Source organism: Papilio machaon, chromosome 17 (genome assembly GCF_912999745.1).
Source record: "Papilio machaon chromosome 17, ilPapMach1.1, whole genome shotgun sequence".
Taxonomy (NCBI): domain Eukaryota; kingdom Metazoa; phylum Arthropoda; class Insecta; order Lepidoptera; family Papilionidae; genus Papilio; species Papilio machaon.
The window spans coordinates 6,100,486-6,117,793 of NC_060002.1; the positions used below are offsets into that span (position 1 = coordinate 6,100,486).

Consider the following 17,308-nt stretch of genomic DNA (forward strand, 5'->3'; position numbering starts at 1 on the left):
ACTTGAAACACGTCAACTTAATGGCTTTAGATTTAATAAATAAATTTTAGTGGTCGAGGAAAAACCGAGTAAAATTGTGTCACGAAAACAGTTTTTTTAATATTTCGATTTATTGAAATCGATTCTCTGCATCACTACCTCCATTTTTAGCCGACTTCATTCCCTCACTATTCGTAAACGTCAATTAAGTCACGTGACTTTTTTGTCCAATCAAAGATCAGTTTTGATTTGGTTTAAAAAACTTCATGAAGGTAACATCGAGTTACATTTTAGGCTTTGTTTACCAGTTTTATTATGCCTGAAAAAGAACAGGTGAGTTTGGAAATTTAGTGCATTATAAAAAATCAAACGGGAAGTTTATTAAAGTTAATGATAGTGCAAAAGCGGTGGAATCATAAGTGTTCGGCATTTGAGATACGCTACTCGTAAACTAGTATTATGGCATGCCATGTCAGTTCGGTTATGGTATGTGTTTCTGCATAATTTACGCGTGTAATATCGTCGTTTATTTGTGAATCGCGCCAAATATTAGTAGTGTGAAAGTTTTAGTGAGAACTATTTTTCACAGGAGGCGATGAAGACTAAAATTGATAAAAACAAAAACGGAGACACTGAAACTGAGGTGAGTTGTTTATAATACTAATTTATTCAGTTTTAATCTTTCATGTAACATTTTATTAAGGTAATAAGCTATTTTCTAAAAAATTATGACTTCTGTACAAAAATTTCCCATGGCTTACATAAACATACCTTTATATGTAACTGTAAAAAAATAAGTATCTATAAACGACGCTACTTTTGAAAGTATAGTTTTTTGGGAATTTAATTTTTTTCTGTAAGTGTACGATTTCTACAAGTAACAATTATATATCACTAAGCAATCATCATTTAAATTACATTTTAATACATGAATTGTATTATTAGTTTTAGTTATATTATTAAGTAGTTTCCTTCCTTTATTTTATTAGTGTTTCTTCTTAGTACACTCATAATTTTACTTATCGATATTGTAAATTTAAATTTGATATATGTCTTAAATGATTTTGTCTTTTCCATTGTTTTATTCATTTGGCACTCTTTGCCATGTTGTTATAATTAAAAACATAATAAAACGTAAACTGCAATAATATTTTTTGTTAAATATATCACAATAACAATAGTTACATAATCATAATGTACATTGAGAGAGTCAGAGGCACACTCTTATGTCATTCCAAAAGAGGGATTTTGTTCAATTTAATGCATTTAAACATATTAGATTGTTGAATTTAGTGCTTAAGTAATATTAGAAAGATGTAGTTCAAAGACATGGGTGACTGCCAAGTCTCAGAGGAAGATGTCAAGGATAGAGCAAAGTGGGCAAGCAAGGTATAGGCTAATTAGGAAAGCTGAACACACAATCATATGGGATACTAGCTAGACAGATATAGAGAGAAGGAGAAGGGAATTTGGCATACATGTAGAACATAGTCCAGAAGAACATATAGGTTACTTAGTAAGTTTTTTGTTATTCAATGCAGATGGATTCCCAGGCGACAGCTAGTATCATATATTTCAGAATCAGAAAATCTAGGTTACAAAAATCAGTTTTAAGTCAGAGTAAACTTGATATAATTTATTTAAATTCACGCTATGTTATTAACCCACTTTTTATAAATGAATTATTAATTTATGAAGCATAAAATTTGTTAAATGGAGCAAATTGGGTGATCTAACAAATGATATTGTACAAATGTTAATGATATTCAGATTCAAGTTGAAGTGCATAAACTTTATGCAATAAATGTTTAAAAAACCAATTCAACTGTTAAATGTTTATAGATTGTTTACTATAAATTTTTTCTCTAAATGTTATCAGCATGTCTAATCAAGTGAAACATTAAATAATACAAAGTAAAACAAGTGATGTAACTATTGAATATTACAGTAAACTTATGAAATTGTTCTAGAAAGTAAAAAAAATTTTTTCAAGTAATAACCATCAATACTGGTTTTTTTTTTTGAATTAGGTAGTGCTTGACCACAAACCCACTTGATATTAAGTGGATATGACCGAAGGATGGTACGCACTAACTTAGTAAATATCTATTCACCCTACTTTTGGAGGCAAACACGTAATAGCTGGATGGAAACACCGACACCGGCAACTTACTCCAATACTTTGCTGTGTGCACAAGGAACCATGACTTAAATCGCTTATAATGCATCAGTAGTGTACTGCCTAAGTTTAGAGTTTAATTTTAGATATAATTAAGAGAAATTACTACTAAAAGAGTATTTTTGCTTTAATTGTAATTCAAAGATAGATTTTGTAAGAAATGGAATTCTCTGTATAATAGAGCTTTTTAAGCTTCTAATATTTATTAAAAAAATATGTGTATCATTGAAAGATTATTAGAACTCTTTATAAAATTGACAAAATTACCAGCATAATTATAACTCCTATTAAACCAAATGAAACTATTTGCTCAGAATTGTTTTTTTTTTTTTTTTTTGAAGATAATACCAAATTTAATGGAACATGATTTGGTCAGTTGCCTCATATGAAATATTTGTAAGATACACCTATATATTGACCTTGCAACACTTATCATAGATAATGATAAAGGTAATGATTAAGAATTACAGCCTAGTTTTTATACCTTTGAGTCTTATTATGAAAAAATATAAGTTTTGCAAATTGTTATTAATTAAACAAATATTGTTATTTGTTCTATATATATTATTTTCATTGAAGTACATACTGTTGCAAATTAGTTGGTAACGGTGCACATATTTTATTTGATTGTTTTGCTGCAAGTGTTGACACAAATCCGCATCGCGTAATTGCACACGATGCGTAGTTAACTCGAATTATATTGCACAATCGATCGCATTGACCAAAAGTTTCGGATATTGAACCTTATTACCTTGAAATAGAGAGCACAAACTATCGCCGGTGTGTCAATAGTGTAAGTTTACTGTAAACAATGTTTTGGCACTCGTATAACGTATCATACAAAACAGTGTTTGCGAAGCGACGCGTGCGTACGAACGCAACGCTGTACGGTTTAATATTAGAAGATTTACTAAGTATTCGTAAATATCAATATCCGTTTCGTTATTATTGGAATATTTATATTAGTGTTGTTTATAACTAGAGTTTCTTTGACGTTCACATAAAGTGGAAATATACCATCGGCGATACGAGACTGGGAAGTGGGAGTTTTGTATTACATTCCTTTATAATTTTGAAGTTCTCAAGATTATTACTTTGTAAAATACATTTTAATATGTCTTACTATGTAAATATTTTGTAAAAAAAATTTTTGCGATAACAAAAATGTTTACTTTAAAGTTATCAATTATTTTGTCGTAAGTGCATATTGTTATCTTGAGTTATAAAATATCACTTAGTACAACATTCTTATTGATTTTTTTCTTAACTTTAAATGTTATCACTTGGATTCTAAATAGTAAATCGTGTTTATTTTTTAACTGGTCTTGAGATTTACTTATTCCAAATGAAGTTAGAAAAAATCGGGCTAAGTACTTTAAAGGAGGGACCGGATTGCGTTCACTTTTTACATTGCACACAATTTGCAATTGACTCATTGGCATACGTGAAGGTATTTTTGTATAGTGGGACATATTTTTATCCAACTAAAAATCACCATAAATTAGTTGAAGAATTGATTAAAATGGTAATTTTTTTTCGTGTTATGGATGGTGGGAATGTGAAAAGTTATTACCATTACGTACTTGAGTGCGTTGTGTTTAAAAAAATAAATTATAGCTGATTAAGTTAAATAAACGCAAAGCACAATGTGATTAAATATATTTGTAATTTTCCATTGAGTCGTTAAAAATATAAATTGTTGTGGAATCGTTCAATAAATAAATAAAAGGCAATGTAATTTGTAATGATATATTTTCAAGTTAATTCTTTTTTTCTATAATTAATGTCTTTGTATGTGTGAATGTATCAAAAATCTTCGAAATCTGAAACGAGTTGTCTTAGCACAAAAAAAAGTTTTAGAGGCATGTTTTATTCAGTCCACGTCCAACAAATGTGTCCAACTTCCTTTGATACGTAATTGTCGTGAGACGACTTCTATCAAATAAACTATTTATCGTTGGTTTCTGACACCAAAATACTTGTTTAAACCATATAGTTATCTCTGTTTTATAAAAGACAATGAGAGGGATCACGATATAATTTGGGGATATTGATCTCAGAAACCAACGGTTAGTAAGATGGTGGTCTATATGAATATTAAAGTTTCGGAAATCTAGTGAGGAGTCAATAACAGAGGAAAGATAGGACTGTCTCTTTGGAATAAATTTGAAAATATATTTTCTAGTATGTTCCCCATTTAGTTAGCGAAATAGCGTTAAAAGTTAGCATGTTACAATTATTAAACATACAATAAATACGTACCTTTTAATAATGCTTAAGTAAAACAAGCTGTAGTATGTGTAACTAAGCACTAATAGTACATTTATGAGGTTCGGAAACAACACATCCAATTAGCGGGCGAGCGCAAATTGAGACACTCCTCGTTTTGCACACCTTTGTTATTTCAATAGCATTTATTTTATTTTCCGAGAACTCTACGGACGACTAAATGTGGACGAAGAATTATATGAAAACCTTTCCTTTGACGATAGTAATTGCTAAAATATAGTACTTTTTTTCAAGTTGTGAACACTTAACTTTATTTCCCATCACAGTATACCCCCGCTAGGTCTTTTGTGTAATCCAGGGAGCCCACTTAGACCACTTTGGTAATCAATGGTCTAAGTTTTAGTTATTTGTATATTGTTCTGAACAAATTCTTAAAATAACTGAGTAATTATTTTAATAAAAATTGGATTTGGAATTTTAAATAATTATTTAAAAGTATTTAGACTTCCAAATATTTAAAAAAACATTGGCATCTTTTTACAGTTTTTTGTAGAAACTTAGCAGTCGCTTTAGCGGTAAAGTCAACGGTATTACTGCAACTCGTACATTGCGAAAACAGTCGGCAAACGACGTCACCGCACTGATATAAATATTTATTTGGCTGTGTTTAAAACCACAAATCCATAATGAAATGTATCTAAATTCTATATAGACTTCTTTTCTAAAATCTAGTAAGACAAAATTATTGTCTTTTCTACGATAAGATTTTGTTCACCAGTCTGTCATATTTGCATATGGGCCGTTTTAAAATGTATTAATAATATATAGGCTGTTCCCGTTAGTCCGATTGGCATACCGACAGTAAGAATCAATCGGCCAAATGACAAAAACAATCATTCAACACCCGCTAAAAAGCTATCCCTTTTGAATTGTCTAAAATTACATGAAAAATCTAAATCTTTTGTCAACTGTGAAACAAAGTCAGTTGAAAGAAACCAGATAATATTTATTACGAACGTTGATTGCGGCCCACGAATATGTGCCGGGATGCAGGTTGAATGAGGGCTGTCCCCACGGTTACGTACCGATCAATTATTCAATCGAGCACATAATAAATAAAATACGTAAGGGTCGGCTAGTACCCACGCTTTGTGCGTTCATTGAAAAAATATGTATAAACTAAAAATTATGCGGGTTATGTATGAATCAGGGCAGTCAGAACCCCTACCTTGGGGGTGTCAGGCAATGGATGATAATAGTCTTGAAGAGCGTCAAACAAATTTTTGTATCCGGGCGTCCAATACCATCTTTAACGGAACGGAAAAACTTAATAAGTATTCTATGTGTTCTTCCGTCTTCCAGACTATGTTCTACATCTATGCAAAATTTCAGTTATAACCCTGTAGCCTTTCTGGTGATACCTTCTAACGAACATCCATCCATCCATTCGTTTATCTAAACATTCGCATTTATAATATAAGTAAGATAAAATGAATTGTTGTCGACATATTTAAATGATCCGTAGTCAGTTCAAAGAAATATGAAAAAAGTTAACGACATCAAATATTTCATTATTTCATATGCGTTTTATTTAAATAACCTTATTAGTGGTAAAATTTAATTTCCTTGCATGTGAGGCCTCTAAGTGTCGTAATGATGCGGTTTTTGTATTTGCCTTGAGTTTCTATTTGCGATAACGTAGCACCGACTTGTTTTACGAAGTTAGCTTGTTGTATCGCTAGTTATATATTTCAACTAGTTGTCGCCCGCGACTCCGTCCGCGCGCAGTTAAAAAAAAAACAAAATGAAAAATAGATGTTAGCCGATTCTCAGACCTACTGAATATGCTCACAAAATTTCATGAGAATCGGTCAAGCCGTTTCGGAGGAGTACGGTGACGAAAACTGTGACACGAGAATTTTATATATTAGATATACATTTGTGTGATTTTATAATTCAAATATTATACCAAATATACCCTATGTCTTCAGGGACTTCAGGACAGTGTAGCTTCCCAGTAGTGAAAGATTTCTTTAAATTGATTCAGTAGTTTCGTAGCCTATTCAATGCAAACTAACAAACAATCAAATCTTTTTATAAAATCAGTATGGATGTCATTAATTCGGATATTTGTAGTTTTTAATTAATACATGTATACATAATCATAATACTAAAATTGTTGAATATTTTAATCCATAGTAAAGATAAAACGGACAATAATCTTGATTGTACTATTATAAAGTTGAAGCTGTGATCGTTGAATATGATCTGTGGAGATTAACCTTAATTTAGACCGTAATTCATAAAGATCACACGATCCCTTTGTTCGTAGTGATAAGAATTATTTTGCATCTCGTCCTCTATCATCTTAAATCCTCTTTGGACGTTATTACTTTATTGTTATCTTCTCGAGTTTTGTTTTTTAGAGCAAGATATCTACAAGATACATGTATCTGTTCATACGGCAACGTTTTTAAAACGCGACACTTTTTATTACGCAGTGTTGCATTTAGAGCACTGGGCGAAAGAAAAAAGAGTGACGTGGTGTAAAAAAAGTTGTTTCTCAAATTTTTATTCTGCGATGTAGAATATATTATTTTCTAGTTTTCACTATTACATATCTTTTTTCTTTGTTTTAACAATACTGTGATAGGTTTAAGGCTTTTTATTTATCCTTAGAAGAAATTATTCATTCAAATTGAAGATGCATTACTCCTAACTTTTTTAGTGTTGGCTTTTCTACGTATTATAGTATTTACTTGGTATTATTATTGATTATTAGTAGTATATAATTTTAAATAGATTTTAAATATATAAAAGCCGAAACTCATTAAAATTGCAACTTGAAAGTAGGTAGTAATTTTATCAAACTAGTAGTGTTTCGGTTTTTACTTTCACTTTGTGGGTCAACAATTTGTCTGTTAACTTGTTGTTAATGTGGACACGCCTTTATAATTAATGCACAAGACCGTTATCGGAGAAAGTGTTACTCTTGAGATTTACACTGTTGAGATTATTATTCATATTATTCGAAAAATATCAATCGTAAAATTGTCTAATGTTAGATTTAAATTCATAAAACTTGAATAGTTTGTGGAATAATTTTAGATGTTAACTGTAGTGAACTTGGTCGTAAATAGGAAACCATTTGTCCTTTCTTTTTAGTTTTAACATTATTAGAGTACATTGTATGGTTTATTAATAGTAATAGGTGAATTAAAGTTTAATCCTTTCGCCAAAATTTTTGCATCATCATTGAAGTATTAAAAGTTCCATTGTGAAGTTAAGTCCTCTTGTCTATGTTACATTATTTATCATTACCGATAAGATCAGTCTCTTAATTCTCTAGATAAGATAAAATGACCACAGTCTTTCCCTTTTATTCCTCACGTATATGAAAATCAAAGATTTTTCTGTATGTGATTTTTCTAAAACACAATGATCATATAAAAGTAATTTTGTCCTCGCCCTGAGATGTATTTGTTAATTTTAAATAATTATTTACTTGTACTATTTACACGTTGCGTTGGTCTAAAATAAATGAGATTGTGAGCGAACGCCAGCCCCCCCCCCCCTTCACCCAGCACCCCGCTCAACACAAACAATGCGGTCCGAAATAAACCACCATTGAAATACACAGCGCCAGTATTGGAAATAGACGACAAACACAAATAAAACAGAAAGTAAGGCGTAAGAGAAATAAGTGTTTTTGCTCTAGTACTAAAGTTCGTTAATTACTATTGATGAATATTGCGTCACTCAGTCGCACAGCGGTTACATAGAGAGGATTCCTTGTATTAAGCAATGGTTTCCTTTTTACAAAGACCGGTATCACGTCTTTAGTTCCTCTTGTTTTTGTTATTAAAGCTGTCCTCCCCCCTCTTCGCAGTTAGATGTCAAATTACGGACATGTCTATCTACGACATTTAATGTTGGTTTCTGAGACCAAAATCTCAGTATAAAACATATCGTCATGTCTGTTATTATCTTTGACAAAACAGAGATGATAATATGTTTTAGACGGGTATTTTGGTCTCAGTAACCCATTATTAATGAGTTGTTTTAGTTTGGCATAAACAAACCTAGACGGCGTCATTCACCACGCCTACATTCTACTTGACGTATCAGTGATATTATTTCTTTATCTGATTAACGATACTATAGTTGTAGGTATCCGTGGGAATATTTCTGATATTATTTATAACGTAAGAAGATAGTATAAAGACTGGATAGAAGCGGTTTAAAATACATTACAACTAAATTGTAAAGACAATTAAAACGGCGTTCTATTATAATTTATCTATATTTTTAATTTTCAACTAATAAACTATATTTATTCATTCTGCAATTAAAAACCTAATTTTAAAATAGTTAAGAATAAAAATGAAAATATTAAATGAAACACGGACATTTTGGTAGAAAGGTCGAATATCCTATATTATTTAGGATTTTGTCTCAGGAACACTCTCGTTTGGGAAATGTAAAAAGCCTAACAACAGCCGGAAAACCGTTTATTTTGGCCGGACCCGCAATCAAAAAGCCTACCTATGTCCGGCTTTATCCGGACGCCTGGCAACGCTAGACATAAGAGTTGTTCAAAGAAATATGGTTTCTATCCTCAAAGGCAATCAACTGAATTTAGTTTTAAATCGCCTACTTACCCTACCAATAACAGCGCTCAACGGGAGCAATGAAATTCACATTGAGACTGCGATTTAAAAAACAACAAATAACATTAGACTGGGCACTGACCTTTTTGTTCTAACACACATAATCTTATCTTTCTACATTCCTTTTACGAGTGTATTATATGACCATTATTGCCGTATCTATTATGGCGTTGTTTCATGACATGTTTGTTCATCAACTGTTTGCTATCTTAATATTTACTACAAATACAAGATGTTTGTGTTTGTATATAATTATCACAGTTCGTATTTACATCGTCAATACTTACCTTCTGATCGACCTTCAGTCAGCGACATTATCAACTTGCGTTTTACTGTAAATCTGCAACAGTACTGATGTTATTACAGTCGTCTAGAGTTTGACACCCGCTTAAGGCGTACAAAAGACAACGTAAATCTTCGAAACCTGGCGGGTTTAAACTATAATCTTAATATATATAAATTTCGTGTCACTCAAATCTGTCTCGTGTTTGTCCTCAATGGACTCCTAAACCACTTAACCGATTATAATAAAATTCGCACACCATGTGCAGTTCGATCCAACTTGAGAGATAGGATAGTTTAAACCTCAAATTATAGTCGCAATTTTAATTTATTGCTAATTATTTGTCTGTTATTATTTGACAGTCACAACGCGGACGGAGTCGCGGGCGACAGCTAGTAATATTATAAAGAGGAAAGATTTGATTGTTTGCATTCAATAAGCTCCGAAAGTACTGAACCGATTTGAATAATTATTTCGCTGCCGGGAAGCTACACTATCCCCGGGTGACATATGCTATATTATTAGATATTTTTTTAATTTCGCGTGGACATAATCGCGGGTAACTGCTATTATTAATCAATTAAAAGTAATGGTCAACGGTTTCTACTAGTGTTAGTCACTTTAAATATTTTTATATATCGCTGGAGCAATCTTCTTTATGTCACACCATAAAGCTTTAGTACTCGTATTGACATCGGCTGCGGAAGGTCAACTTTGCTGCATACCATATCGCCTCGTTAACAGCCCATGACGATATCTGCCTCGTATTCGCAAGTTATTTATTTGTTTGCGACACTGCCTGTACTACATAGGCATAACTATTTTGTTTTTTATTCGCAGTCAAAGAGCCAAATATATTTAGACACGTCTACGTCACTTATAATTATTTAATCCCTTAAATAATAAGTCCCTAGTTCTTTGTCTACATTTTGATATAGTCCATAAATTAATTACACGATATTTAATTAATTTAAACTAAAGACTGTTCTGTTCCTGTTCTAATTCAGTTCTCACTGCGTTTTTGCCAGATTCCGGTTCGAATGGCGCCGGAGATTGGTAAATGTATATCAACTAGTCTAATGAGACATAGCATTTTATGTTGAAATAAAGCTGCAATCATTCTAAACATAATTACGTGGCCAATAGGATTTTGTTTGCTGTCCTCTCCTTGCCCTTTCTAAATTTTGTTGTGTTTACACCCGCAGCTTATGGGGTACACAATTTCTCGTAATTGATGTTTGTCTCGTGAGCATCAAGGCCGTTTGCGTTTATGAATGGTAGGTACCGTAACGCGAACGCGGCGGTTACCGTCGGCTATCTTACCTCCGCGTGCTGACATAACACGTGATAACGCAAACGTGATACTTTAATAACATTTTTATACTCTACAGTTATTGTAAAACGATATGCGGATTTAATAATCAATTTCTCTCTCTATTTTTCTTTGATAGCGTAGATTACTAACCTCTGGCTTGACTAGGTGTGGTTGATTACCTAGTCACCACTAATTTTAGTAGTTAGTTTAGTTTAGTAGTCCCGAGTCCCTCGGAGGGGACATGTATAAGCTGAGGACAATGAAAGTAATTATTTAAACAAAATTACGATGTTTGTGCTGTGATTGTTTTAGCTGATTAACGTCCAAAATCTATTTTCGCAATGTCGTTTTTTTTCTGCAGACTTGAATGCCAATTTCATACCAGTGGTGCATAAATGACAGTCACGTGACGTAAAATTTTATTAATATTAACCCCGTTCTTATCTCTTCCACAATGATATAATGTATGATTACCTCCAAAAAGTTTTGCAAAAAAAAAACAATCACATAATTTTTAAAATAATAAAACTGTAAAATATATTGTAGTAAAACAAACATTCTTCCGACAGTGATTTACCTCAGTTTTTAATTTTAGCAAGTGCTGATGTCACCGCGCTTTATGCTGTAAATATTAGATAGTGTTGCGACACAAATAAAACTCCCTTGTTTTTAAAATAAATTTATATTATTTTGAATACAATAAGTGTAACAGTCTCTTGGACTGACATACTCACAGTGGTTAATTTAACTGACACTTACTGCCGCACTTGTATTTACGTTTAGATTTAAAACATTTAAATACTTAGTGTGTCCATTTCAATATTAAATTCATGAATAATTGAAATAGTTTTCAAAATACTGTGATGTTTTTTTTTTCATAGATATTTTTTTTATTGTTCAACGGAAGAACGTACAGTGAGCCTTGTATTTGAGGTGAAAGATATACTGTCCTACTTGTGCTACTGATAAAAAGTCATAACCCTCGTTTTTATTAAAATACTTTAAAACTTCTTTCCGGTACTTTTGCTAAAAAAAAACATTCCCGCTATTCGTTTTCATTTTATCAGTTTAGCATTCTATTTGTATACAAAAAAGTCGAGATTTATTAGTTTGCGGACTGCACAGATTGTGACTCGACGCAAAAACACGGAGAGAAAGTCAGTCAGTTCTGAGTTGTGACCAAACGTAGAGAAGTGACAGGCGCTTGGCTGGCCACCTGTCGTCTATACACAGTGAAACTTTATTAGTAAAAGTTGATTGTTCCCCTCATTAGTCTACTAGCCTCATGTGTGATTAGTAAGCTCTAGCGTTTTAATAGGTTAGATAGTTTGAAGTGATATAATGTTAAAATCTAACTTCAAAGTTGGACTGTTTGGTTGTTTGCTGTATGGACAAAATATTGGTTTTGCGTGACGTACTTAGAAGCTCTGGTGCGATTGTCGAACAAGTATGTTAGACGTAATGTCAAGTGAATAAAAATATAGTTTTTATACGTTGTGGTGGTATTCTACAATCGATAATACATGAAATATTAATTAAGTGTTTAGTGTTGACCTCTGAAATATCGATGGAATAAACGATTTATAAGTTTGTGAATAATTGAGAAATTTTGTGATTTTATGGTGTTATAAATTTTTGAATAGTGTTGGGTTTGTGTTCAAAATGTTGGCATCATCGACTCTATCGACGAGCCTGAATCGTCATTCGTTATCGAGTATGTTCCAGAAACGATCTACAAGACCCACCATGGTGACGGTAAATTTTCTTTTAATTTCTATCATAGAGTATGAAAGGTGTGTGTAGGTCAGGAATATTTAATTTATAATCTGTTGCTTAGCGTTTTTTTCTCAGCCAGTGATTGTCCAACAATTAGAGTCAGTAGTACAAATAGCTTGTCATCTCTAGATGAAAACAATTTGACGAAAATCTTGATGTGATTAATGATTATCCATTAAAGAATCGTAGAGTGTATATTAACACAATTTATTTTAATCTACTCTAGGTTTATTTATGTTTTAATGTGGGATGTGGAAGTTACTGGGTGCATCAGATGCTATAAATTTGGAATGCGCTTCGTAATGACGTCATAGTTTGAGTTCCTTGCGAACTGCTGTTTATTTATCCTCAGATAGTTAATAGACCGAGTCCAAGTTTAATACTGAACTATTCGAGATAAATATCTCACAATTAGAAATTAAAGAAACTGCAAAATATTTTTGACTACTCTTCAGTTGTATTTCGAAGGTTTCTTTATTCCGCTGCATACATTCGACTTTGAAGCGATAACATGGAAGGTCACTAGTGTGAAATGACGATTATACGCTGTTCAATTTTGTGAATACTAATTTATTCGTGTTTTTCACAAATACACTCAGAATTCTAATTCTATGGTGAATGACATACAGGCGATACCTGACTACTGCACCAATAATAGTCTGGTATAGATTTACGGTTGAATACCCCTGTTTATTTCTTTAAAAAAAAAATAAAAAAAACAATGTTAGGTACTTTCTATAGAATATTTTATGATCTGGGTTTGAGCATTGGAAACCCACGGGCTACTATTATGGTATATGACACATATACAAGTGCGGTGTTAACAGGAATATTAGTCAAAGGCCGAAGCTTAAATTTAGTATATATCGCTATACTGCGAAGATTTGTTTAAACGACAGTATCAAAGAATAAGAACAAATATATACCTAATTCATACCAAAAACGTTGCCAAGTAATAAACTGTATTTCTATATGAAGAGGATGTTTTCGAGTACAAATATTTGGGATAAGGATCATAAATTGTCTTCCAAGGCTATACGGAGCATAATCCGTACATTTTTAAGGTTAACGCGGACTCTTCAACTCCTCGCCCACCCGGCTCTACCCCGCCTCGCGATCGCCTCAACGTCGGCTATTTCAGCGAATTCAGGTGGCCGTTTGCTCGTTTGCCACCTATAAAAAGAAAATGTAGAGCTTCTAAACTGCTTTATTTAAAAATACATATCAGTATGGGAGAAAACAAATACACATTTGTAATAAACACAGGTCAAAATGCTAAATATTTTGGATTTGCTAGCAACTAAATGTCAAAAATTAAGTCAAATGTGGTCGTTTGATGGTGGTAATTTATGGTACATTCCTTTTAATTTCACCGACAGTTTCATAAAAATACGACTCATTTTATATATAATTTGTTACTGTATTATTGCAAATAATACGGCTGTGGCCGTCGTCTCAATTAAAAACTCATCTTAAGTCGTTAAGATAAAAATAAACTTTGTACGTCAGCAATTTATACAGAGTAAAGTGTTATTCAAACTTGAAAACGTTACATGCGGAGTTTATTTTGATATTTAAAACCCTAAGTCATTTATCTCGTATATCTTCATTTTTTTCTACACGATAGATTTTAGAACTAATGGTTTCTTCAGTTCACAAACCTGAGATGATATAAATTTAAATATATTGAAAACTGGTACAAAGCAGAAAATTTCCTAATAAACAAAATTTATCAACATCTTGTAATACGATGTTATAAGATAACGAATATTTATTATTTTCATCAAAATCTTATACACTTGATAAAATTGGAGTGTCTGTATGTTATCGAAAAAAATCATATTTTACGAACATGGATTTGTGTTGCTAATTTTTTGTCACTGTCTCTCCGCAAGTCCTCGTTCGTTTTGAGGTAATGATGAATGATGGGAAGGTAGCTGATGCATGAGGGCAATTATAGGCTATTTCTTTCTGCGCTGATGAAGTCGCGGGCGACAGCTGGTTTAAAATAACCGTGGTATAGATATTTATATGTAAATTCAGTCGACCTAGATTTGACCTCAGGTCTTTAATCTCGCAAGCTCCGCTGATCCCCAATGCGGTACACTCTGATGATCTCACATTCCGTTTGAACGTAAGCTTCGTTAGTTTTGAATGTATAAAGCTGCTTTCCTTTAAATGTCAATGTCGTTGCATGAAATGTAGTTTCATAGGAGTTCTGAACGGTTGGTTAAAACGATAAATTATGAGTACTAAGAATTTAAATTTCAAAAATTGCTCATTTAAAATCCAATAAAAACTGACTGCACTTCAACCCAATCTCAAAATTAGTAAAGACATTTAGGTTATTGAGTTTGACACTAAGCAGAAACAAAAATATAGAGCAGAATATACTTGTGTTCTATGAGATGTAGATTATAATTAAAAATGTTATATATTCCTTGATTGACGATTGAGGCCACATGGCCGCATTTACAACGTTCGCCGGCTTGTATCAAAACAAAGGCGCGCCGCAGTGGGGTTTATTTGCGGCCGTTATACGAACGTAGGCGGATCTAGGAATGACGTATACAATACGCATATTAGAGGTTACGTGGGGATGGAAATTTGTAACATTTTTAAATGGGTCTAGTACGAATATTTGTGGCAATCGCCTTCTTATCGTCACTGTCAATTATGTCAAAGTTAGTATGTGATATTTGGTGTACTTTACGCCCGATACGCTGTACAAATGTTGGCGATTACGATACGATGTCGATTATCACAAATATTCGTGCTAGGCCCACAGATGATAGAATTACGCTGGCTGGGAACGTGTTAAATTGTAATAAATCGTAGAATTCTGTCAAAAACACTAGGAATATTAATTACTATTGCAATTTACTTAAATGTTACATCATTAAACGATTGTCGTGAGTTAATAATTCCCTTGCGATATTATTTACAATCGCAGTAAGTAATGTCACGGGTCCCCCTTTATATCATTGACGTCTTTATTACTCCCTTTGGATCCCTTAATTGGTTTATTGACGGAAGTTAAAGTAATAAGGTAAATGGAAAAATTGGATGAGCTTATGAATTGGGACGTGTCAATTGTCGTTAGATGTTCTTATTTCGTTTCTCTTTTTAGAGAAATTCTCTATAGGAAAATTGTTCATTTTCAGTAGGTTTTTTTATCATGCTTTGCTGCGATAAGTTCTCGTTAACTATTTGAGCAGTGATCAAGAATAAGTTATCGCTTTTACATTTTATAATATAAATCATTATCGTTTAGTTGGAAGTTTTGGATGCATCGTGGTTTAAGTGTGTACGTAGCTGTTAGATAAGTCGATTGGTTTTAAATAGTTGAGTAATTGGACTCCTTTCTATTATATGTCAAATTGATCACATTTTTACGTAACTGTTATTGCTTTAAATATGTTACGCATGTCAAAATAACTCGTTAGTGTTGTTACGGTTCAGTTTATCGATAGCGAATGGATTCGTTGTGCATTGGTGAAGGTATCGTTATCAACGACGTTGTACCGGTTATTTATCTTTTTAACTTCACTAACGACGACGAATAACGTTATGAACAGGACATTCACCTTATATAACAAAGTGTGTGCATAGTATTATTTGAAATTCGAAACTAAGGCCATATTTGCCTGCTTGTTTTATGGTAGTCGGTGGCTCAGAGGTTAAGCACTTGACTTGCAATCTGCAGGTCCTGGGCTCGAATTCTGCCATGTAACAATGTGTATTTTCGATTTACATATGTACATTTATCTCCGAATTAAAAGATATGCATGAAGTCAACCAACCTGCACTGGGCCAGCGTGGTTGACTAAGAAGGTCTAGTCACTCCTAACTTAGGGTAAGCTCCGAGCCCCTCGTTGGGTATATATAGTGAGCTGATGATGATGATTTATGGTAGAAATAATTAATTATTTACTGAACCAACAAAACTAATTATGGTATAGGTTTATAGATATTTTGTACAGTTTTTTGGAGGCAATATTAATAAAAATGTTCTTAGTTTTCCGTTTAATTTTAAGTTTTCCTAATTTACCTTATAAAATCTAATTAAAGCTGTTGAAAAATTTGAAACTTTCAAAGTTAAACGGTAGTTTTAAACTCGGTCTGATCATTTTGTACTGCAGTCTTGTAAATTTAATGGAGAAACTTTTTTAATTAACCCTCTACAGGAGGGAATTGTGTTGTTTAGGCTTAAAAAGTTTCTGGGCTCTCGAACATGAAGGGAATCTTTTTAAAAGTGTACGTTGAAATTTTATTTCAATGTAGTACGTAGCATTGAAAATATTGAAAAGTTATTTCTCACAAATAGATCTCGGTCACAAAGGTACGTTAGTTATTCTCGAGCAATCCTGCCTTAGCTTTTGAAAGCTTTTACCTTTAGAAAAATGAATTGAAGTAATATTGTAGGTGCTCCATAAAATCAAGTTAAACGAAAGTTTCACTAAACAATGTCACAAAATTATATTTATCAATTGATTGAATTGTTTGTTGTGGTAACTTGTGACATGTACAATACCTTCATCCCACTCATTTTCCTCGAAAAAATAGGGATAACGATATGTTTTTTCCTCACTCACATTGGTGTGAGGAACTTTAATATCAATCAGGTTTCCCGCGGGATCCTGTAAGGGTCAGCTTGTTATGTTCATTTGTAGAACAACTCTCTGGAGTAACTACGAGGCAATTTTGTCGAATTGATTACTGTTAGTATTGACCGTAGGGTGTTTTTTTGCTTTAGTAGTTTTTGATATCAAAAACTAAGCGTTTATTATTTATTTATATATATGTTTTTTTACTTAATGAATAACTAATCAATACTTTATTTATTCTAAGGTATTAAATATAAGAAATGAATGAAT

General features: G+C 32.4%; 1 protein-coding gene across 4 annotated transcripts in view; it reads left to right on the forward strand.

Moving 5' to 3' along the window:
• The first annotated feature begins 226 nt into the window (after positions 1-226).
• LOC106716173 (serine/threonine-protein phosphatase 2A 56 kDa regulatory subunit gamma isoform) overlaps positions 227-17,308 on the forward strand; it is a 36,392-nt gene continuing 19,310 nt past the window's right edge. The window contains exons 1-2 of one of the 4 annotated variants that reach the window (XM_045682028.1): positions 227-312; positions 569-622. In XM_045682028.1, the coding sequence (XP_045537984.1) occupies positions 295-312; positions 569-622 (72 nt within the window). In that variant the 5' untranslated portion in view covers positions 227-294. The other 3 variants (XM_045682027.1, XM_045682026.1, XM_045682029.1) reach the window with 3 other exon arrangements.